The 21,564-nt window shown below is 58.6% G+C and overlaps 1 protein-coding gene and 1 long non-coding RNA gene across 3 annotated transcripts in view; one reads left to right on the top strand and one right to left on the bottom strand.

Moving 5' to 3' along the window:
* Nucleotides 1-12,387, top strand: part of PRRX2 (paired related homeobox 2) — a 40,840-nt gene extending 28,453 nt beyond the window's left edge. The window contains exons 2-4 of the mRNA XM_023242831.2: nt 9,552-9,739; nt 10,576-10,754; nt 11,921-12,387. Of these exons, the coding sequence (XP_023098599.1) occupies nt 9,552-9,739; nt 10,576-10,754; nt 11,921-12,056 (503 nt within the window). The 3' untranslated portion in view covers nt 12,057-12,387. The remainder of the gene's footprint in view (nt 1-9,551; nt 9,740-10,575; nt 10,755-11,920) is intronic.
* A 2,295-nt stretch (nt 12,388-14,682) lies between these two features.
* Nucleotides 14,683-19,547, bottom strand: LOC109494006. Of its 2 annotated transcripts, XR_006588693.1 has the most exons (3): nt 18,605-19,547; nt 15,963-16,024; nt 14,683-14,922 (listed from the first exon to the last, which is right to left on the bottom strand). It is a non-coding gene; the product is annotated as an uncharacterized LOC109494006 (long non-coding RNA). The 2 variants fall into 2 exon arrangements; XR_002148561.3 differs by having other exon boundaries at nt 14,683-16,024.
* Between the last annotated feature and the right edge of the window lie 2,017 nt (nt 19,548-21,564).

Below are 21,564 nucleotides of genomic sequence, written 5' to 3' on the forward strand. Positions count from 1 at the left end.
AAGTCAGAGCGGGGGACAACGGTTGTCTGTGTCAAGCTCTCAGGGGAGCCCCGGACTGTTCCATCGGGGACAGCGGGGGGGCGATGGTAACCCCTCTCACCCCAGCGCACAGATGGTGAAACTGAGGGCCCCGACGCGAGGGAGAGGAGAGTTTTCCCCATTCTCAGATGCTGGGGGGCAGAGGGAGGCAGTCATTTGCTCTCTGGGTGGGCTGCGGGTTGCCCCTCCCCCACTGTCCCCAAGCGTGCCCCATGGCTGGGTCAAGGGTAAGCCGCGTCCGCCCCGTTCCCGGGGAACCCAGGGACGCGGGGAGCAGGGGGGAGGCGCACGTGTGTTCTCAGGGATCGCACCTCGCCTCAGGGGGCAGAACGTGGGACCCCAGTGCCTTGCTGGGAGCGTTTGGCCAAGCCAGCGCCCCCCTCCTTGTCGCCGTTTCCGCATCTACAAAAATAAGGGGCTTTGACAGAGGAGCTGTGAGGGCCCTTCAGGTCTGAGCCCTCGAGAAGACGAGAGTCCCAGGCTTGAGGCCCCCAGGGCTCTCCCTGACCATCAGGGCTCACCGCGGTTCCCAGCAGGTGCCGGGGGCGGGCTTTGCGAGGCCCCCCCTCCCCAGGCTCCTAACTGGGAGGCAGGACCCCACGCTGGCCCCTGAGCGGCAACGTCACCCCGGTCTGGAAGTGGTTAACGAGGGCAGCTTGCCTCCAAATACCAACCCCTTATTAAAATGTAGGTCTGACAATAAATTTGGCATTGGGCCACCAACCTCAGATTAAAACCAGACGGGACAGACCCTGCCCTCCTTCTCTGACCAACTTGTGAGCCGGGGGGAGGGGGGCCTGCTCCTCTTCCTCCTGAATGACTCCCCGACTCCCTTCCCTCCTGTGCTCCCACTTTCTGGAGGTGGTTTTGGGGTGTGGGGAGCGGAGGAGGCCGGGCCGACCGCCGATGTCAAATTTGAACCCTTGGCTCTTGGGCTGCTAAAGCCAGAGGTCTCGGTGCGGGACACAGGAGGAGGCTCGGGAAACCCAGAGCCTTTGAGATGGCCAGCTGTAGCTGGCCTTGACCCCCTGGCCCTTTTCTATGCCTGAGAATAGGACGTAGATATTCTCTGCCCAGTAGCTTTGTCTCTGCTCCCCCCTTGGGCCCAGTGACGCCATTTCTCAAAAGGCTCCTGGGCCTGAGAAGAGGCTTTGGCCTAGTCTGTATCTGCCCCCTGGCTTCCCCCAGGGGTGGCAGCCCCACATGTCCCCTCTCCCATGGAGACGTTCTGCCCCCACCCTTTCCTGTGTACTTCTTTTTATAGACCGACTTTATTGAGATATACTGCACGGGCCATACAATTCATCCCCTTAAAGTGTGCACGCCAGTGAGTTTTAATATGTTCACTTGTGCAACCATCACCAAGGTTTTAGAGTTTTTCCGGCAGCCCAAACAGAAACCCCGCACCCCTCGGTCATCACCGTCCATCCCCCACCCCACCCCAGCCCACCCCACCCAGACCCTAGCAGCCGCCGACGGACATTCTGTCTCTCTAGGTTTTGCTTGTTCTGGACGTTTCTGGTCCTCGGAATCCTTCATTATGTGGCCCTTCCTGGATGGCACGGGCGGCTTTTTTACGTAGCACGGTATTTTTGAACATAAATAACGTTTTTAAAGGCTCGCCCACATCAGAGCATGAATCAGCACCTCGTTCCTTTTTACGGTCAAAAAACATTCCATTGTGTGGACAGACTACATTCTGTTTACCCAGTCATCGGTTGGCCGGGCGTTTGGGTTGTCTCCAAGTTCGGGCTGTTTGGAATATGGTGGTGTGGACGTAGGTTTCATTCCCTCCCCCCCAGCCCCCCGGGGTAGATACCTAGCAGTGAAACTGCTGGGTCAGATGGTAACTCGGAATTTCACATTTGGAGGACCTGCCAGACTCTTCCAGAGCGGCTGCGCCATTGGACTTTCCCGCCAGCGGTGCACGGGGTGGGGGGGGGGGGGGTCCAATGTCTCCAAATTCTTGTCGGCACTTGTTATTATCTGCCTTCTGATTCTAGCCGTCATACTGGGTGTGAAGCGGCATCTCCTTGTGGTTGTGCGTTGCATTTTCTTGATGACTCAGGACCAGCACTTTTTCACATGCTTGTTGGCCATTCACACACCTCCTTTGGGAAAACGCCGATGCGGACCTTTTGCTCATTTTTAATGGGATGGTTGGCCTTTTTATTGTCGTGTTGAAAGCGTTTTTCGTATTTTCTAAATACGATCCCTTACCGCATACGCGATTTGTGGATATTTTCCTCGTTCTCTGGGTTGTCTTTTTTACTGTCTTTTTTTTTTTCCTTAATGTTTATTTATTTTGAGAGAGAGGGCGGGGGAGGGGCAGAGTAGAGGGAGAGAGAGAGCATCCCAGGCAGGCTCCGAGCCGTCAGCACAGAGCCCGACGCGGGGCTCGAACCCACGGATGTGAGATCGTGACTAAGCTGAAGTTGGACGCTCAACTGACCGAGCCGCCCAGGCGCCCCAACCCCCTTTTTCACTTTCTTGACGGTGTCCACCAAAGTTTCAATCTTTATGAAGTCTGATTTATCTTCCTTTCTTTACTGGCTTGTGCTTTGAGTTGTCCCATCTAAGTAACCATTGTCTGGCCTTTTGAAGGGCAGGGGGAACTGGGTTTGGATGCTGGGACTTCTCATTGTTTTCTGGAGGGAGGCCTTCCTTCCTTTATATTGAGAAATCTTTTTGAGACCAAACTTCTTGCCCAGTCCCGGGGATATAGCAGTGACAAGGCGCACACAGTCCCTACCTCCTAGAGCTGAGCTAAAGGGAAGAGACAAGTACGAAGTGGAGAACCGGAACAGAAGAACAACTTCATTGCAGACGTTCAGGAGAGGGACACAGCCCAGGAGCCTGTGGCGAGGAGATCTGGCCTGACCTGGGGGCTTGCAAAGCCTTTCAGGGCAGGGAATTTAGGTTTAGACTAAAAACTGGGTAAGCATGAGGCAGAAGGAGTGCAGCGGGGGAAAAGCATGTGCAAAGGCCCTGAGGTGGGGAGGAGCTCATGTGGTCTTGTAGGGTAGATTCCATGGGTGCACTGGGTTTCTTAGGGTGGGGAGGGGGTCCAGTCATCCTGTGGAAGCGTATGCAGCACCCCAAGACCTTTGTGCATGTGAAGGAGAGGCTCCAGAGCCTAGAGAGACCCTAATGCGTGGCAGCTGCCTCCAGGGCTCTGCTGAGGTTTCTAGGGGACACGTGGGAGCCTCCCCCAGCCTCCTCTAGACTCCAGGGTCGGCCGAAGCCTGCCTAGGCCCCCTTGTAGCCCCACCGGTCACTGGCCTGGGGGCTGTGAGGGGAGTATGGGCGTGACAGTCCCAGGTTTTCCATTCACGTGTTCACCCAGCACTCAAAAAAATATCTGTGAAGAGTTTACCCTGAGCTAGGTCCTGTGATGGGTTCCAGAGAGACAAAGCCCAGTAAGTTCCGGTCCCTGCTGGACGAATGACCCCACGTCTACTCTACAGTGTGGCACAGCTATGACAGGGGCCTGGGAGGGCTTCCTGGAGGAGGGGGCATTCTGCTGAGACATGAAGGTAAAAGTCAGGGAGGGACAGAGGGGGGGCGGTGGAAAGCCCAGGAATGGTATGCAGAAGGGGTCCACAGTGAGGGGTGGGCACGTCCAGTGTGAGTACCACCAGCCCTCCTGAGGTCCAGGCCCTGGCTCTGCCCGCCAGGGTGGCCTGGGTGGCCCCATCCACTGGATAGAGCCGGAAAGGCCCTCAAGAGAAAGCCTCCGTCCTTCTGTTGTGCTCATCATTGGATTTGCCCAGCCCTGGGCTGGGGGCCGGGCTGCCTCCTCTCTCCATTATCCCAGACGACTGGCTACCAGGGATGTATCGAGAAGAGAAAGGGCCGCGGGAGTGGGCTTTCCTTGCTGTGTGACCCCGGGTAGGTCCTGGCCCCTCTCTGGGCCTCCCTCTGCCTTCTCTGCAGGACAGAGACAGCCCTGCCCGCCCCTCTTGAGGCTGTTGGGGGCCTCCGGGGAGGTGATGCTGGAAAGTCTGCCTGTGTGATCTCACCCGAGGACCCGAGCCCCTCCCCTGTGTCTTAGGCCTGGTCCCTCAGTGTCCGGGACCAACGCCAGCTTGGCCGGACATGAAACCAGCTCTTAAGGTTCCTCGCTCGGGATCCGGGCTGGAGTGGGGCCGGCCGCCTAGGGAAGCCCTTCTCCAGAAGGCTCCAGGGACCATGTTTCTTCTCCTTTCTCCCTCCTCCCCCCTCCCGTCTTTGCTTCCTTTCTTCCTTCGAACGTTGGCCTGACTGGGTGCCGTGCTCCCCTCTGGCCCCGTCTCCCAGGCTGGGCGGCCCGCACACCCTTCTCTCCAGTTGCTGCCTTCCGTGTCCCTCCTCCTGGTTCACCCTAAGCCCACGGAGAGATTCTCAGAATCCCGCTGCGGGAGGAACAAGGGTGCGGGCCTCTTAGGGCCGGTCCCCCCGCCGCGCCAAGGTGTTTAAGAACCGGGGCCTCGGGGTGCCTGGGTGGCGCAGTCGGTTAAGCGTCCGGCTTCAGCTCAGGTCACGATCTCACGGTCCATGAGTTTGAGCCCCGCGTCGGGCTCTGGGCTGATGGCTCAGAGCCTGGAGCCTGTTTCCGATTCTGTGTCTCCCTCTCTCTCTCTGCCCCTCCCCCGTTCATGCTCTGTCTCTCTCTGTCCCAAAAATAAATAAACGTTGGAAAAAATAATTAAAAAAAAAAAAAAAAAGAACCTGGGCCCGGTGCCCATCGGCAGGTTCAAATCCCAGTTCCGGCCTTGACGAGTCTCGCGGCTTTGATGTGTTGCTGTCCCGTGTGAGCCTCAGTTGCCTCATCTGTAGAATCGTGGGCTAGGAGCCCTCGTGTAAGGCCCATAGGAGGGTTAATGAGGTCATTTCTGTTGTTCCCAGTTTTCCGGGAGATTCCAGAGGCTGGGAGTTGCTAACAGATTTGCCCTGGCCACTCTGCTGGAGATCATTCCCCCTCAGCCACGGGGCTGTAGGCCTCTCACGTCTCACCTGAAGAGGTGACACATTTCCCTTCGGGTGTCCCCTCTTGGCACCGGAGACAGCTAAGGACAGATTCCAGAGTTCCCGTCTGAGCCCCGACAAGGCAGAACCAGGGGTCTTTCAGAGGAACCCTCTGAAGGCAGAACCAGGGGTCTTTCAGAGGAACCCTCGTCCCTTCCAGGAGACCTGGGGGGTGGGCCCGAAGCTTTTGCAGGCCCCTCCGGGCCCTCCACCTTCTTTTCTCCAGTCTTCCTCAGACTTTCCCGGCTGTAAATATTTCTGCAGCTCGGAGCTCCTTTGACCAAGGGCCGGTGTTAATTTGTTAAATCCACATCAAGGTCCTGGGGACCCGTTGTTTATTTTTGCGAACGTGTTGGCAGAGATCACATTGGGGGGGGGGGGGCGGCGAGGAGAGGGGCTGCTTTTCTGGTCAGAATAAATGCTAATTAATAAAAGTTATTTATTTGGGTTGGAGCTCGCCGTGGCCCCGGGGTCAGGCACAAACTGACTATTTGAAGCAAAAACAAACAGAGGGTGTCTCTCAACAGCTTGAGGAAGGCAGAAACGAAGAGGCTGGGTTTATTTGTCTTAGGAAGAATTTGCAGTTAATTCCCTCCAGACTATTTAGACCCTTAAATTACACGGAATAAGAAAAACCATGGGTGCAGGGGAGAGAAGCCAGGACCACTCGATTATCTGGCTGAGAGCGGAGTTTTTAAATGTCTTTGGCCCGCAGTCAGCCAAATAAATGGTACGTGTGAAATAATTTAATGGCAGAAAACTGTGCACAAGTCATTCTTTTTTTTTTTTTTATGGTAATGTAACCGGGGGACGAAGTAATTCGGTTTTAAGGGAGAGGGAGCGTGGGCGGCGGGCCTCCCCCATCTGAATACCTTTCTCTCTCCCCCTAGAGAGAGAGAGGCGGTTTCAGGCTTTCTTTTTCAACCCCAGAGAAAAGCAGGACTTTTACCGAACAAAAGGAAACTTGGGGACTAGCCCGACTTGGAAAGGGGGGGGGGGGGGGCGGGGCCAGCCATCGCTGGCCTGAGGCTTAGTGAGTATTTATTTCTTTTCCAAATGCTTCAAAGTCCCAGCGTGGAGCCCCCAGGGGGACACACGCCCACCGCAATACATTTCTCAGGCGGTGACTCAGGGACTTAGGGTAACAAATATCCAGCACATCCGCTGGGAAGCAGAGGCCAGCCAGTGGGTTCGAGCCCCGGGTCACCTTCAGGACGATGCTTCAGTCGTCCTCGGCCGCCTCTCAGCCTCTCAGTCCCCAGCAGGGACTGCAGACCCGTCTTTCTACTGTGGGCTGGGTCGAGGAGACCCAAGGGCCGGGGAGAGAGACCCTTGGCTTCCTCATAAGCGACAATGCTAAGGGCAGCCGCCATTTATTGAGCAATTACTATGCTCTCGGCACGGAATTAAGCTCTGCTCCTCTTAGGAACTTTATGTGACTCTGGGCACGCTGTGTGTTGTCCCTTGCCGCTTCCAGAGGTGTCATCTTCCTTCGGAACAAAAGCGGGGCCGAGGGACGTACTCCCCACAGTCTGGGATGGAGACCCAAGGGCATATCCGCACTTAGGCCTCCTAGAGCCAGGACTGAGATTGTGACAGACCCCTGCGTCACCTTCCCTGGGAGCAAGGCGGGTGAGGGAGGAGAGGCCGAGCCTACAGCCCCGGGGCCAGCTGAGCCTCTGACAAACATGAATTCCAACCCAGAGGTGCACCCTCGGCCTCAGTTTCCCTGTGTGTGAAGTGGGGTCACACCTCCCAGGGTGGGGGTTAGGGAGCGGGTGGCCCGCTTGGCACCCCCCGTGGCCCCAAACCAGCTTTGGCTGAGCGGCCCCCGTCGGAGCGGCCTTGCTGTGACCCCGGAGAGAGCGGACCCCAGACCGGCGAGGAGCCCCGCTGGGGCTGGTGTGGCAGGTTGTCGGGGACCTGGCGGCAAATGTCTTTGCGTGAGGGTTCCGGCTCCAAGTCACTACTCGGTTTAAACCGGCGGCGAAAGAGCCCAGTCTCTTCCGACGCCCACTTGGCCGGGCAGTTTTCATTTAGACACCCTCCGTTCGGGATTGCTCAGAAACTTCTCGAAAAAGTCTCCTTTTTTGGCCGAAATGCCTCCTGCGTTGGGTGTGTGCCCAATCGGCGTTGCCTGAAGGGGGACGGAAGTCGTCTCTGGGTTGGCTGGTGTTCCAGAAGCTTCTGTCCCCGCTTTCGGGGCTGTTGATCACCCCCCCGGTTTTCAGCTCACGGGCCCTCGTTGTTTGGGCTTAGATTTCCTCCCGCTCCAGGGGACAGGGATGCGGGGCAGAGACACGGTCACAGGCACCAGGCATTCTCCTCCACTTTTCCGTTTTCTGGGGGGGGGGGGGGGGGGGGGGGGGAGAAGGCTGGAGCCAGGCCAGGGGAAGCAGCGGCTCCCTTGGGACCCCCGTCCCGTCCCTCCCCCCGTCCCCGTCGCTCCCCGGCCTGTGTCTCCTGAACGTCCCGCTGAGCCAGGGCCGTGGGCATGGTGCACAAGAAGATTCTTCGCTGTGGGGGCCTGTTCTCGTCCTGAAGGGTATTTGGCGACAGCCCCCGGCCTCCACCCGTTCAATCCCCATGGCACCTCCCGCCCCCGGTCCTCACAATCAAAACTATCTCCAGACACTGTCAGATGTCCCCCCGGAGGCAGAACCGCCCTCAGATGGGAACTTCTGGTCCAAACTCAGCTGTAAGGTCATCTGTGCCCGGGGCATTCCCTGAGTCCTGCCTCAGAAGACCCCCCCCCTTTGCCCCCACGATCATTTACCATTTCAGCCTCAAGTCCAATCAGTGGATTGCCCCAGAGGCAATAAACCCTGCTCACGTGGGATCTGATTTGAAAGCAGGGACCGAGTGGTAGCCATTGCCGGGCCTGGAATGTTCTAGATGCTCAGCAGAGCCAATACCCGGCATTGTGCGGACAACACTGAATGTATGAAGGGAACGTGTCACCGGGGAAAGCAAAGACACAAGGCGTGGACTGAACTCCCAAAGGCCGACAATACGTTCTGTTGTCCAAACTGGGCAAAACAGACCTTCGCCTACACCGCTGGTGGGAAGGCTGGTGCGGGAAGCTGGCCACATCTAGCGGTTTTTTTGGGGTTTTTTTGTTTTTTATTGGCCCGGCGATTCCCGCTTCTAGGAATCTATCCCAAACAGGCACTGGCAAAAATAGAAAATCATGTCTTCACGAGCTTATTCATCATGGCACTCTTTCAGTTGCGGAAGATCGGAAACACGCTGGAGGCCCATCCATAGGACCCTGGTGGGATAAACCAGGGGACGGTCCCCCAGCCAAGGGCCTTGGGGCTGGGGAGGGGAATGTGAATGGTTTCTGTGCCCTGGATGGAGGGATCCCTGAGATAGGTGCTAAATGGGGAAGAGGTGAGGTGGGGGGCAGGACGTCGTAGGCGACTTTTTGATAGGAAAAATGTTGTATGCATTTTCTTATATTTGCAAAGAGCGATGCTCCAGCAAAAGCAAAAACGGACCTAAAAAAAATAAGTCCCTACGCGTGGAGGGAGGGAGCACGAGAGAAAATAGAGTATGCAAAACAGTCCAAATAAAGAGGGCTGTGTTTGCTGAATGCGAGATGGAATGTCTGGAATATTATCAAGTAAAAAACAGGCAAGGTGAAGCACCAATGTGTCCAGCACGGTCTCACGCTTGTAAGTTTTTTAAATGTACATTTGTAATCTGGTAAAGCGTGGGGAGAGGAGGGTACTTTGTGTCACTTTTTTACCCCCTTCTGGTTTTCAAATCTGTTCCCGCCACCGGCAACGACATTACTTTGTTATTATCATGTACGTTTTTAATAAGAAAATCGGATAGGTAAGGAAGGGCTGAACTGGGCAGTGTCGCGGGTGGTGCCGGGGAGCGCGGGAGGGGATCCCACGTGGACCCGGGTGATCCGGAGGGCTCCCTGGAGGAGTGGGCAATGAACTGGGCTCTTGGGGACGAAGAGTCAACAGTTCTGCCCATCGATGTGGCAATAGTGGCTGAATACCCCCCAACCCGTCCTCTCAAAGGACAGGGTGGACCTAAAAGGTAAGAGTTGCTGACCCCGTGCGTTCCCTAAGGTTGTGCTGGGCACCCTTACCTGAGCCGCCCGTTCTGAACCAGAGGCCAGCACAGACCCTTGGTCGGCTCCTCTGCTGGGATTCACCCTCTGGCTCATTTCCACCTCCTGTGGAATCTGACTGCATTTGTTCACTGTTATATTCCCCCTGGGCCCTAGCACTGCGCCGGTCACACAGTAGCTGCTCAGTTAATACGTGTTGAAGAATGAACGGATGGATGAATGAAGGGATGCGTGAAGGAGAGAATTCAAGGGATCTGCTCCCGCTCTCGGGTCCTGGACCCTCCATCCATCCGCTGAGGGAGACAGACACAAGGAGAGCGCCCAGCGCACGCTGCCGAGCCAGTGGGGGGGTCGGGACCCCTTGGGCACCTCCGGGGGCGGGGCTGCACCTGCTGACACTCGATCCCCTCCGCAGGTGAGTGTCCGAGCCCCGGGCGCGGCGGCGCCGCCAAGCGGAAGAAGAAGCAGCGGCGGAACCGGACCACGTTCAACAGCAGCCAGCTGCAGGCGCTGGAGCGCGTGTTCGAGCGCACGCACTACCCCGACGCCTTTGTGCGCGAGGAGCTGGCGCGGCGCGTCAACCTCAGCGAGGCGCGTGTGCAGGTGAGCGCCGCGCACGCGTGGGCGCCCGCGGGAGCGCGCAGCCCCCTCGCCCTCTGGGGGGCGCAGCTGCTGCTGCGGAGGGGAGGTGATGAAGAGCGGGAGCGTCAGAGGCCCGGAGCACCGAGGTTCGAGGCCAAGCCCTGCCACTTCCCAGCCGTGTGGCCTTGGGCAGGTTACCTAACCTCTCTGGTGCCTCTCTGGTGCCTTCACCTCTCTGGTGAAGATCGCGTGGGTCTATTTCTTGGGGTTCTTATGAGAACCAAAGTAGTTGATATATTTGGGAGTTTTAAAAAATTTTTTTAAATGCTTATTTATTTCTGAGACAGACAGAGCATGAGCGGGGGAGGGGCAGGGAGAGAGGGAGACCCGGAATCCCAAGCAGGCTCCAGGCTCCGAGCTGTCAGCCCAGAGCCCGACGCGGGGCTCGAACTCACGGACCGTGAGATCGTGACCCGAGCCGAAGTCCGTCGCTCCACCGACAGAGCCCCCCGGGCGCCCCTGGTTAATATGTTTGTAAGCGGGCTTGGAGCTGAGCCCGGCGTGGAAGGTTGGGGTGAATAAACGCCGTGTTGCAGTGGTCAGCCCTGCTCTGAGCCAAGCGCCCCTCTCTAGGTGCACCCTTACCACGGCGAAGTGCTCATATTTGCACCCCTTTCTCTAGTGCACGCTTACCCAGCAGCCTTAGCGTCCCCAGCTTCCGGCTGAGGAAGCTGAGGCTCCGTGGGGCCGCCCGTCCAGAGCTGGTGGCAGAGCGCGCCCGCACCGCCGTCCCAAAGGCCTTGGGGTCCCCCCTGGCGGCCTGCTGCGCCCCGTTCAGCACGCCTTCCCGCCCCCAGGTCTGGTTTCAGAACCGCCGGGCCAAGTTCCGCCGAAACGAGAGGGCCATGCTGGCCAACCGCTCCGCCTCGCTGCTCAAGTCCTACAGCCAGGAGGCCGCCATCGAGCAGCCCGTGGTTCCCCGGCCCGCCACCCTGAGCCCCGATTATCTTTCCTGGACGGCCTCGTCCCCCTACAGGTGAGAGCAGGAACCCCTTCCGGCCGGGAGGGGGAGCAGCCTGGGCGACCCGTGCGGCCTCGTAGGGCCCGGGGCTCCTTTGAGCATCTCAAGACAGCTGTGCATGGTGCCCAGGCGCCCCTGAAGCCGGGGCCTTCCGAGTGGGGACACGTGTGTGCGCGCGCTCATGAGTGTATGCGCGTGGGTGTTCCACGAGCACGCGTGTGGCTGTGTTTCGCGAGCACGTGTGCGCGTGCGTTCCCGCATCAGTATGTGCACGTGGTTGTGCGTGCGCCTGTGCGTGCAAACACGTGCGCCCAAATGTGCACGCGCGATTGTGCGCGTGACTGTGCATGAATGTAGGGGCGAGAAGATGAGGCCTGGCTGGAGGGGGCGGGGAAGGACCCATCAGGCCACCCTGAGGAAGTTGAAAACCTGGAGGAAGATTTCCGGGTTGGCAAGAAAGCCCCAGCACCCTGTGCCGATCTCCCTGGGAGGGCAGGGAGGGCTGAGGGCACGGCTCCCCTGTCCCAGGGACCTGGCTGGGGTCCAGAGCCACGTTCTGGGGCAGTTTTGTCCTGGTCAAAGCTGGAAAAAGGCGGCAGGGCAGGAAGGAAGAGGGAAGGGGTGCCAGGGAGTCGTTTTTCTGTGCCCACAACTCCAGGGGGTGACACCTGTCCCTTAGTCTGTGTGAGTCACTCTGCTGGAGCCCTGGTCTTGTGGGAGGCAAGATCCGGCGGGTCGGCTTGTGGGGTCAGAGTCCTCGTGATCCCATGCTGGCCAGCTCTCCTGCCCTGTCCTTACCCGGAGCGGAAGAGCCACCAAGAGGTGGTTTACCGTGTCTCCATCCTGCTGTGCAGGTGCTGGGTGGGGGGGGTGGGGGCGGGGGCGGGGACGGGACCCAGGACCTGCTCTCCGGAGGCTCCTGATCCAGGGAGGGACGCCTACAGATCCACAGGAGCTGCCTGTGTCCCCGTGCTGTCTGTGGGCATTTCTGACTCCTCCCCAAATTCTGCAGCCCCGGTCATGCCCATCCCGTGGCGGGGAGGGTCTTCCCAGGAACGTAAACCGAGGAAGGGAGGCGGGGGGACCAGAGGCTGGGGTCCAGGGCTGGCAGCCAGAAGTGGTCGGCTTCGGGCATCATGTCAGCCACAGCCCCATGTCCTGGTATCTTCTGTCGCCCCCAGCACGGTGCCGCCCTACAGCCCTGGAGGCTCAGGCCCTGCGACCCCGGGAGTCAACATGGCCAACAGCATCGCCAGCCTCCGTCTCAAGGCCAAGGAGTTCAGCCTGCACCACAGCCAGGTGCCCACGGTGAACTGATGGTCGGCCCGCCAGGACCCAGCTGCCCGCCTGGTCTCACAACGGCAGAGAGGGCAGACGTGCAGGAGAGTGCCCTTCTCCTGTCCCCTGTCTCCAGGACAGGGATCTCCTGGGCCCTCTCTCCAGTCTGGACTCCCGGGCCCAAGAGGCTGCTGAGATCCCGGGAGCCTGGCTCAGGGCCCCGTCTACAGCCGTGGGAGACTTTGGCCCATGACCTTTGGGGGGGGTTGGGCCAGAGGTGGAGCAGGAACCCCACAAGGACTGCATTTATTTTGTGTATTAAAACCAAAAAGCTTTTGTCTTTAAGAAATAAAAAAACAATTTTTTTTAAGCCCCAAAAAGGTTGAGGGAGGGCGGGCGGACGAGGGCAGCAAAGTAATTGAGGGATGGCCTTCTGGGGCCCTGCTCTGGCCTGCAGCCGTCGTGGGGACGGCCCTGGGCCATGCTCGGACCAGCAGCCATGGCAGGACCAGATGCCCTCATGTCCCAGCCTTCTTCTGCACGAAGCTCTCCATCACCCTGCAGAGCCCCGGGGCTGGGGAGTCGGGGAGGAAATCAAGAGGCCGGCCCTGGACCCCGTGACACCCAGGCATCTGGGAGAAAGCCCTGCTGTGTGACACTGGGCGGGATCCCTTCCCTGTCTGGGCAGGGAGTATCCCCTCTGCCCTATGGTGGGGGGCAGGGTAGGTGACCGTGGATTCCTGGGCTGACCTGACAGTGTGTGAGGCAGGTGCTAGAAATTCAATTCCTTATCTCTGGGGCTTGCAGGACGTATGGGACCTTCCTGGGCATTTGACTGTAGAGCGGCTGAGACAAACGCCCCAGACATGGTGCAGAGTGGAGGTCCCAGGTGGCCCCCCGGGACGGAGGAGTGGTCCCAATAGCCAAGGACACCAGAAGACCTTACCCAAGTCCGCCCGCCTTTTTGCAGACGATAAGGGTCACAGAGGACACACGTGCCACCAGCCAATGACGTCACTTGTAAGGGAGTCTGCGGGAAGCCCGGGCCCCTTCCGCCTGGCCCCGTACCGCTCTTTCTGTGGGGCGCACCCTCCAGGGAAGTTCAGAGTCATTTCTGCTGAGGGGGCCCTCAGTCAGCCCCCAAGTAAGTAGGACAGCGCTCCCCGACCCCCAGAGGGCACGAAGGCGACCAGTCCCTCCTGGCGATGGCCCTCGCGGTGACACGGCGGTCACACCCCATGGGGTAGATCCGCTGACCTCTTGTCCCGTAGTCTGCCCTGCCCGTGCAGCCAAGTGCCCCAAAGCGTCCGTGTTCCCGCCCATCAGCTGCACACCCCTGATGACCCCAAACGGGTCAAAGCCTCGGGGACAATCCTTGTGTCGGGGACGATCCCATTTGTGTCTTGGAAGGTATGGTAATCATACCTGCGAGTCAGACGAGGACCCCTCCCCACCCTTCAGCTGGAATTTCGCCATGAAAACGGGGTTCTCGCGCACTGAGCTTCTTGCCTCCTTCGGACGCGCCGACGAGCCCCAGGACGCTCTCCGTGTGACTGCCTTGCGGCTGGACAGTTGGGACTCCGTCCGCAGGAGAGCGTGGGGCACCGTTGAGGGTGAGGGAGGCATGGGCTCCGGCTAAAGGCGTGGGGAGGGGGCGTCCTGCGGATGTCTTGAGGGGGCTCGGGCTCACCCTGACTGCGAGGGCCAGAGCGGGGGAGACACCTGTGCCCTGGACTGTCGTCTTCCTCCGTGTGGCCTCTGCCTCGGGTAAGTGGCTCCCGGGCCTCCATTTGCCTCTCGTTCACTGAACAAGCATGACACGCTGTGTGAGGAGAGAGCAGAGAACTGACGCAGGGTCCCTCGGGGCAGAGGCCACACCAGGCCCGGGGAGCCCCGAACTTAGTCTCAGACATCTGGGCAGCCTTCCCGGAAGCGGTGTCCTGCAAGGACGAAGAGTTTGCCGGCCCAAGGCGGGGGTGGGGGTGGGGAGGGGAACAGTGTTTCTAGCTAAGGGAACAGCGTGTGTGAAGGCCCCGGGACGAGCCAAAAGCTGCCTCTCGGGGCCGGCGGGGACAGTTCCCGGGCTGGATCTCCTGATGCAGGATGAAGGTGGAGAGGAGCAGAGGCTGGCTTAAGTGGGGCCCGTGGGGCCAGATGGAGAATTCTGGATGTCATCCTGGCGGTGGGGAGCCGTGGTGGAGGGACACGCCCCCCGGGGTTCCGTGTGGAGGAGTGGCCCCAGGGCTAAGAGTGGAGGCAGAGTGACCCCTGCGGGGGCCAGGGCAGATGCTGGATGGACAGGAGCCCGGACCGGATGGGGACAGAGCTGGCAGAGCTGGGAGGTGTCCCGGACACAGCAGGGCAGGGGTTAATGACCAGATGACGGGCTGAAGGGGACGGCCAGGTGGCCAGGATGTGGCTCAGGCACGCGGACGTGCCTGGGAGAAAGAGATTCTGGAAGCAGGGCCTGCCTGGCAGAGGTGTCGGGAAGACGCTGGCCTGCCCTTCTACCCACACGAGAGCTGGGCCGTCCTTCTCCAAGCAGGGAGTGGCGCCCTCCCTCGTGAGGAGCTGACCGTGTCCCCCACCCCCGACCCCAGGAATCTGCACGAGTGAAGGGCCGGCCCCGGGGGGGGGGGGGGGTCCAGAGCAGAGCCCTCGCCACTGGATGGAGGCCCATCGGTTTATTTCTCATCCAAAGGGAGGGTCTCACGAAGCATCGCCAGGTCGGGGCCGCCTGCGGCGGAGATGGGGTCACACTGGGCGGAGGGCTCCGGTTGGGGGGTGGGGGGAAGGCGGGTCCCAACAACACCGCTGCAGAAAAAGCCGGGGGCCCGTTTCCCACGGAGGCGCTGGCCCTGCCGTTGGGCCACCAGGATTTCGGTGTCACTTCCTCCCAAGCACGCTAGAGAAAACAAACCGTCTTAATCGTTTACATATGCTGCTCCGGGAGCTGAGGGAGGGGAGCACAGCAGCCCCCCCCCCCCAACCCCCGCCCCGTAACAGAAAATCTCTTCAAACATTGCTGTCACTTTTGTAGCCCTGATTGCTGGGCTGTGTGGGCAGCCGTCCTGGGATAGAATTTTCCACGAGGATAAGGTACCCCAGGCCCCGTCCCAGGCTGGGAGAACTTGGAACCTTCCTCTCTCGGCCTCCCTCTGCCCCTTTGGCGGAGCACGCTTGGGAGAGGAGATGGCAAGCATCTGCCTCTATTTTTTGTTTGTTTGTTTGAAATAAAGGAAGGTGATTGGGAGAAAGAGAAAAGGCAGCCCGGCTCTCGGAAAACCCCAGACCTGAGAAACAGACCGGTTTGACCTTGGGCAGAGCACTTCTCCGGGCCTCAGTTTCGTCCTCTGTAAAATGGGGCTAAGAACAGGTCATGATCACAGAAGCCGCGCCCCAGGATTGTTGGCACAGAGTTACCTTCCATCAACGGGCACTTTGGTGTTTATGGTGACAGCACGCAGAGTGGAGTTTGAGGTCCCGGGGTGCGTTGAACACCGTTCCCGCCCGGAGAACCTGGCGCTCACCGTTCAGGGCCCCTTCTTTGCCCGCACTCTTGGGGAACGCCAGTTGAGGACCAAAGCAAAATGGCATCCCCGCGTCCCACCCCTGTGTCATCCCTCCCTGGAGGGCGCTGTGAGGCCACTGTCGGGCACAGGGCTGGGAGAACCACAGGCCTATTAGGGGGGCCCCTGACCTAGCCTTCTCTTGAAACACAAAGGGACGAACAAATCCTACATCACCAGCAGGGGTCACAGCGTAAACACTGGCACCAGCCTTCCGGAACGTGTCCCATCTGGTGCCATCCCTCAGCCCCACTTTGAGAAAGACTCCAAAAGGGAATCACAACCAATGCGTGCTGAGCCGTTTGCCCCACGTTTCATCCCCGCGGTGTAAAAACGCTGACAAGGCGGGAACCCAAAGGTAAATATCGTAGCTTACGTTTTATGGGCGGCTTGCAATCCACTCGTCTGCGTATTTTCTGTGACGTGGCTGATATAACCCTATCGAAAACCAAAACCAAACAGGCCCACGTAATCGTCTCCACTGGCGAAGGAGCCCTTTAAAGATGGAAAATGTGTCGGGGCGCCTGGGCGGCTCAGTCGGCTAAGCGTCTGACTTCAGCTCAGGTCGTGATCTCACAGTTCATGAGTTCGAGCCTCGCGTCGGACTCTTTGCTGACAGCTGGGAGCCTGGGCCTGCTTTGGCTTCTCTCTCTCTCTCTCTCTCTCTCTCTCTCTCTCTGTTCCTTCCCGGCTCACATGCTCTCTCTCTCTCAAAAATAAATAAACATTAATGGAAAAGAAAAGGCATTGAAAGGAAAGGTGTGCGGTTGGCATCATTCTAGAATGGCCCCGTGATTCTCACCCCCAGGTAACCACAGCTTTGTGAAATCCCCTCTCCTTGAGTGTGGGTGGAAACTCTGACTTGTTTCTAACCGAAAATGAAGGAAGTTAGCAGAGGTAATGAAGGTCCCTGATCAGTTGACTTGACTTAATCAAAAGGGAGAGTGATTATCCTGGGTGGGCCTGACCTAAGCAGGTGAGCCTTCTAAAGAGACCCCGGTCTTCCCTGAAAGAAGGGGCTCAAAGTAGAGAGATGGATGCTCTCTTGCCTGCCGGCCTTATAACCAAACAGCCCTGTTGGGAACTGCCTTTGGGGGCGGCGGCCCCCAGCAGCGTGGCGGGGGGAGGGCTCAGTCTTAACAGCCGACTGCAAGGAATTCAATTCCCCGTATAACGTGAATGTGCTTTAGAAGGGGACACTGAGTTCCACAAGAGGCCCCAGCCCCAAAGGCCTCTTTGACTGCTGCGAGACCCCTAGCAGAGGACCCAGTTAAGCTGTGCCCCGACTCTTGACCTACAGACACTGTCAGATCATGAATGGGTGTTGTTTTAAGCCGCTATGTTTGCGGCGACTTGTTACACAGCATAGACAGGAACACAGGGTGGAGATAGAGCTGGGATGTCTACCTTGAGCTGGGCCTCCCTCTGCCCGTGGCACAGGACCCAAGGACCTGGTGCCCAAGGACCCCAGACCCGCCACAGAGGCGACCTGGAGCCTTTGCTCGAATTATCTGCCAGGCCACAGGAACAGCCTCCCCTCTCACCTCCTTCCGGGCCCTTCTGTACAAGCTGACCGATTTCTTGCCCTAAAACCCAGCTCCGATCATGTCCCTTCCGTGTCTAAAGCCTCCTGCGGCTCCCGAGGGCTCTCTCAACGATGTTCCATCACCCAGGCCAGGTGTTTGGGGCTCCCCCACCTAGCCCTGCTCTTCCTGCCCAGCCTTAACCCCTCCTTGTCCCCCGCCCCAGACTCTCCAGACAATCCCTCCAGACGCTTCCTTTTCCCTGTCTCGTTCCTTCCTCTGGCTGCTCTCTTATGGCCGTGAAAATGCATTCCAACGAGGGTTACGATGTAGTGTCAGCTTTTTTAAGAGAGAGAGAAAGCAGGGTAGAGGGAGGGAGAGAGAGAGAGAGAGAGAGAGAATCTCAAGCAGTTTCCACACTCAGCACGGAGCCCAACGCGGGGCTCAATCCCACGACCCCGGGCTCACAGCCTGAGTCGAAATTGAGAGCCAGACGCTCAACCGACCGAGCCGCCCAGGCGCCCCTGTAGTGTCAGCTTTTTAAAAAAACAAAGTCAAGTTCTAGACAGCCCGCAGACACCTCTGCATGTCTGGGGGGCTGCGTGAAGTTTGAAAAAGAATAATTCAATGTCATCATTTTATATTTGGAGATGGAAAAGAGAACCCTGTTACTTTCAAGGTTCGAGCTTTGGGAAGGGAAGCGGCTCAGAATCTTCTTGGCTGGCACAGATACCCTTGTCCCGTGGGTGGCCGCACGACAGGCTCTCCAGGGAGCAGAGGTGAAGAAACCTGACATGCCTCACCGTCTCTCTCTCTCTCTCTCTCTCTTTGGAGAGATATATACACACACACTCATATATAGGTGTATCATTTATACACTGACACATTTACATGTATCTAATATGCACAGATATATTATGCTTATTACATCTCACGTGCATGTTTGTCATATGCATGGTTAAAAAAAAATCTGACAAGTAATAAACCATAATGGGAACGGTGATTTTTCTCAGGGACGCGCGGGATCGTGGGGGGGGGTCTCCACTCTTTATATACACGCTTGTAAATTTCCCCACGTGGGCACTAAAACTTGACAAAACTCTTTTTAAAATCCTGGGGCGCCTGGGTGGCGCAGTCGGTTGAGCGTCCGACTTCAGCCAGGTCACGATCTCGCGGTCCGTGGCCAGGTCACGATCTCGCGATCTCGCGATCTCGCGATCTCGCGGTCCGTGAGTTCGAGCCCCGCGTCGGGCTCTGGGCTGACGGCTCGGAGCCTGGAGCCTGCTTCCGATTCTGTCTCCCTCTCTCTCTGCCCCTCCCCCGTTCATGCTCTGTCTCTCTCTGTCCCCAAAATTAATAAAAAACGTTGAAAAGAAAAAAAAAATTTAAAATCCCATCCAAACGGGGACTGTTGCTTTGGAGCACAATCTCTATACCGCGAGCCTCAAAAAAAACACATGCCTCTCACTGAGCAATTTTACTTCTAGAAACGTACCTTCAAGAAACGGACGTGCACGGAGATTTATGTTCGAAGATGCTCGTGGAAGCGGAGCTAATCCTGACGCGGCCTGGGAAAATTGATTTATCCGACGATAAGGGCCGAGTAAATAAATGATGAGGTTGTCCGGGATGATGAAAAACCAGGGGAATAAAATCCGCGTTCTTGACCATCGAAAGCCCCGGGAGGAAGAGCAAAGGTACCGTTAAGGAAAAGCCCCCAGCGGTGACAAAAGAGCCCGTCCCGCGTGTCGCTGCAAGACTGTGGGAGCCCCGAGCCCGGATGCCACCCGGGTCTGTGACGCGCCAAGAAGCCCTTAACAAAAACTTTGGGTCGTGGAATCCCACACCGGATAAAGGCAATCCTGAAGCCTTATCTTGTGTTGCACGTACACACACAGTCACATTCATTTTACACACCATCTGTTCACTTAACGCAAACACCTTAGGAGCCAGGCGCCCTTCCGAGGCCTGGGGACACGGGCCCAGCAGGAAGACGGCAGAGGCCCACACCCCTGTGCCCCTCGCACTCTACAGGAAGAGACCAACAACGAAGAAACGAAGAGGCCAGCCTCGCGAGAAGGCAGCGTCCCTCGAGTGGGAGGCGAGGGGAGAGGCAGCGATCTGGTTGGGAAGTGGTCGCGATGACCCCAGCCCTCATCACGACGGGCACGAACAAGTGTCCCAGAGCCCCCGGGGGGCGACCCAGGACTGCCTCTGTGTGGTGACAGTACGGAAGGTTTTTATTTCCTTCTTTGAGCTTTCCCATGGTTCCCGAACCTTTGACATTGACCACTGGTCATACCTATAATTCACGGTTCGGGGCGCCTGGGTGGCTCACTGGGTTAAGCGTCCGACTTCGGCTCAGGTCACGATCTCGCGGTCCGTGGGTTCGAGCCCCTCGTCGGGCTCTGTGCTGATGGCTCGGAGCCTGGAGCCTCCTTCCGATTCTGTGTCTCCCTCTCTCTCTCTGCCCCTCCCCTACTCACTCTCTGTCTCTCAAAAAATGAATAAACGTTAAAAAAAAATTTTTTTTAATAAGTTAAACAAACAAACAACACCCCCCTTTCAGGTTCCAGTTCAAAGGATACCTCTCCTGGCAAGGTTGATTGGATTCCACCAGCCGGACACATAGCCCCTTTGCTGTGACCCCCCCCCTTCCCCCCGCCAAGACCCAGCCCACTTAGAAGGGGTGGGTCTTTCCTCCCTGGCCAACAGCCTCCTGGGGACACACACACACACACACGCACACACACACAGAGGCTTCTGTGGGTCCTCTGGGAACCAGGCTCTGCTTCTGCAGGGGGTCCCCAGATCCTGTCCCTGCCTCCAGGACTGAAATCCAGGCTTCTTCGCCTTCTCAATAGTTGCCTGGTTTCTCAGGTCCCTCTCACACCGGGGAAGCTTCTGGAAGCCTCGAGCCAAGAAATCCGTTGGACCAGGGAGCCCCAGGGTTTCCCGGCAGGGGCCTTCCGGGACAGGGGCCCCCAGCCACCACCTGTCTTGAGCTTCCTCCGTAGAATGTGCGCGCGCTGGAGTGGGGGTATAGCTTCTATGACGTTAGACCACAAGGGCAACATTTTGGGGGCAGGGTCCCAACTTGACCCTGGGGTCTCTGTGACACCCCAGCCCGGCTCTGGCCTTTCCTGCTCACTCAGAGCCCAGGAGAAGATGCCCCCAGACACGACACCCCAACCAGGGCCAGCTCAGCTTCCCGGGCCCGGGTGTGCGGCCCTGGGGCTCCCAGCCCTCCCCCACCCTGGACTGGGTCTGCCCGGCTGGCAGGAGCACAGCACACCCCTGGGCGTCCTCCTCCCCTGCTCCGGCCAGCGGCCCCCGGACAGCACCCTGGGCTGGCCCCTCCCAGCCCTCCGCTCACACCTGCCTCTCCCCTGCCTCTCCCCTGGGCCTTCCCGCTCTGCTCCGCCCACTGCCTGGCGGTCAACCCTACTTTGCTGGCTTTCTCAGACATCCTTTGAGGACGCAGACCCCAACTCTACCGATCCCCCCTCCAAAGACCCCCAACAAGGCCCCAGAGCCTCAAATGAGCCCCGCTGCTGCTGCTGACTCCTTTAGCCTCATTTTCTGCACATCCCTCCCTTCCCCTCCCCTCCTCCCACTCCTCCGCCAGCCTTCCCTTCACCCCCTCCCCTCCATGCCCACGCCCCCCCACCCTCCACCTCCCCTCCACCGCCCCCTTCCCTCCCCCCATCTTCCCTCCACCCCCCTCCCCGCCACCCCCTCAGTTTCCTCCCTTTGGATAATTCCCCTAAAACAGATCTGTCTCACCTCTATTCCCAGGTGACTTCTGCCCCCCCCCCCACCGCGGAAGCCTGTCTCCGCAGGGCTCCTAAGGCGCTCCCTGTGCCCCCACTGCCTCATCCCCCCCCATTAGGGTGCCGGCACTCTAGGTGGTCACTGTGCTGTCCTCCTGTCCCCCAGGCCTGGCCCAGCATCTAAGGAGGTTCCCCAGAGGTGAATGGCTGGGGGGCAAGGGCAGGGGCTCATCGGCTCCGTGGCTCCACGGGGCCACCCCCTTCATCCAGGTTCACAGGGCTCCCTTCCTCACCCGGCTCTGAGCTGTGCCCTCTCAGGCCCTCTTTCTCCAAGAGGGAAAATACACACAAGTGGGGGGAAGGGGGGGGCTCCTGGGTGGCTCCGTCGGTTGAGCGTCCAATCCCAGGGTCGTGGGATCGAGCCCCGCGTCGGGCTGAGGCGCAGCCTGCTTAAGATTCTCCCTCTTTCCCTCTGCTCACCTCCCTGACTCGGCTCGCGCCCTCTCTCTCTCTAAAACAAATACACATACACACACACACCCCTGGCCTTTTACCACACCCCAGCTCCGGGACAGTGGGCCAGCGACCCCTCCCCTCTGAGCCCTACTTCCGCCAGCTGAAAACAGAAATGCCTCCCTCCCGGGATCAGTGCAAGGATCGCGTGAAAAAAGATCGTAAGCAC

This window comes from Felis catus, chromosome D4, assembly GCF_018350175.1.
Source record: "Felis catus isolate Fca126 chromosome D4, F.catus_Fca126_mat1.0, whole genome shotgun sequence".
Classification (NCBI taxonomy): domain Eukaryota; kingdom Metazoa; phylum Chordata; class Mammalia; order Carnivora; family Felidae; genus Felis; species Felis catus.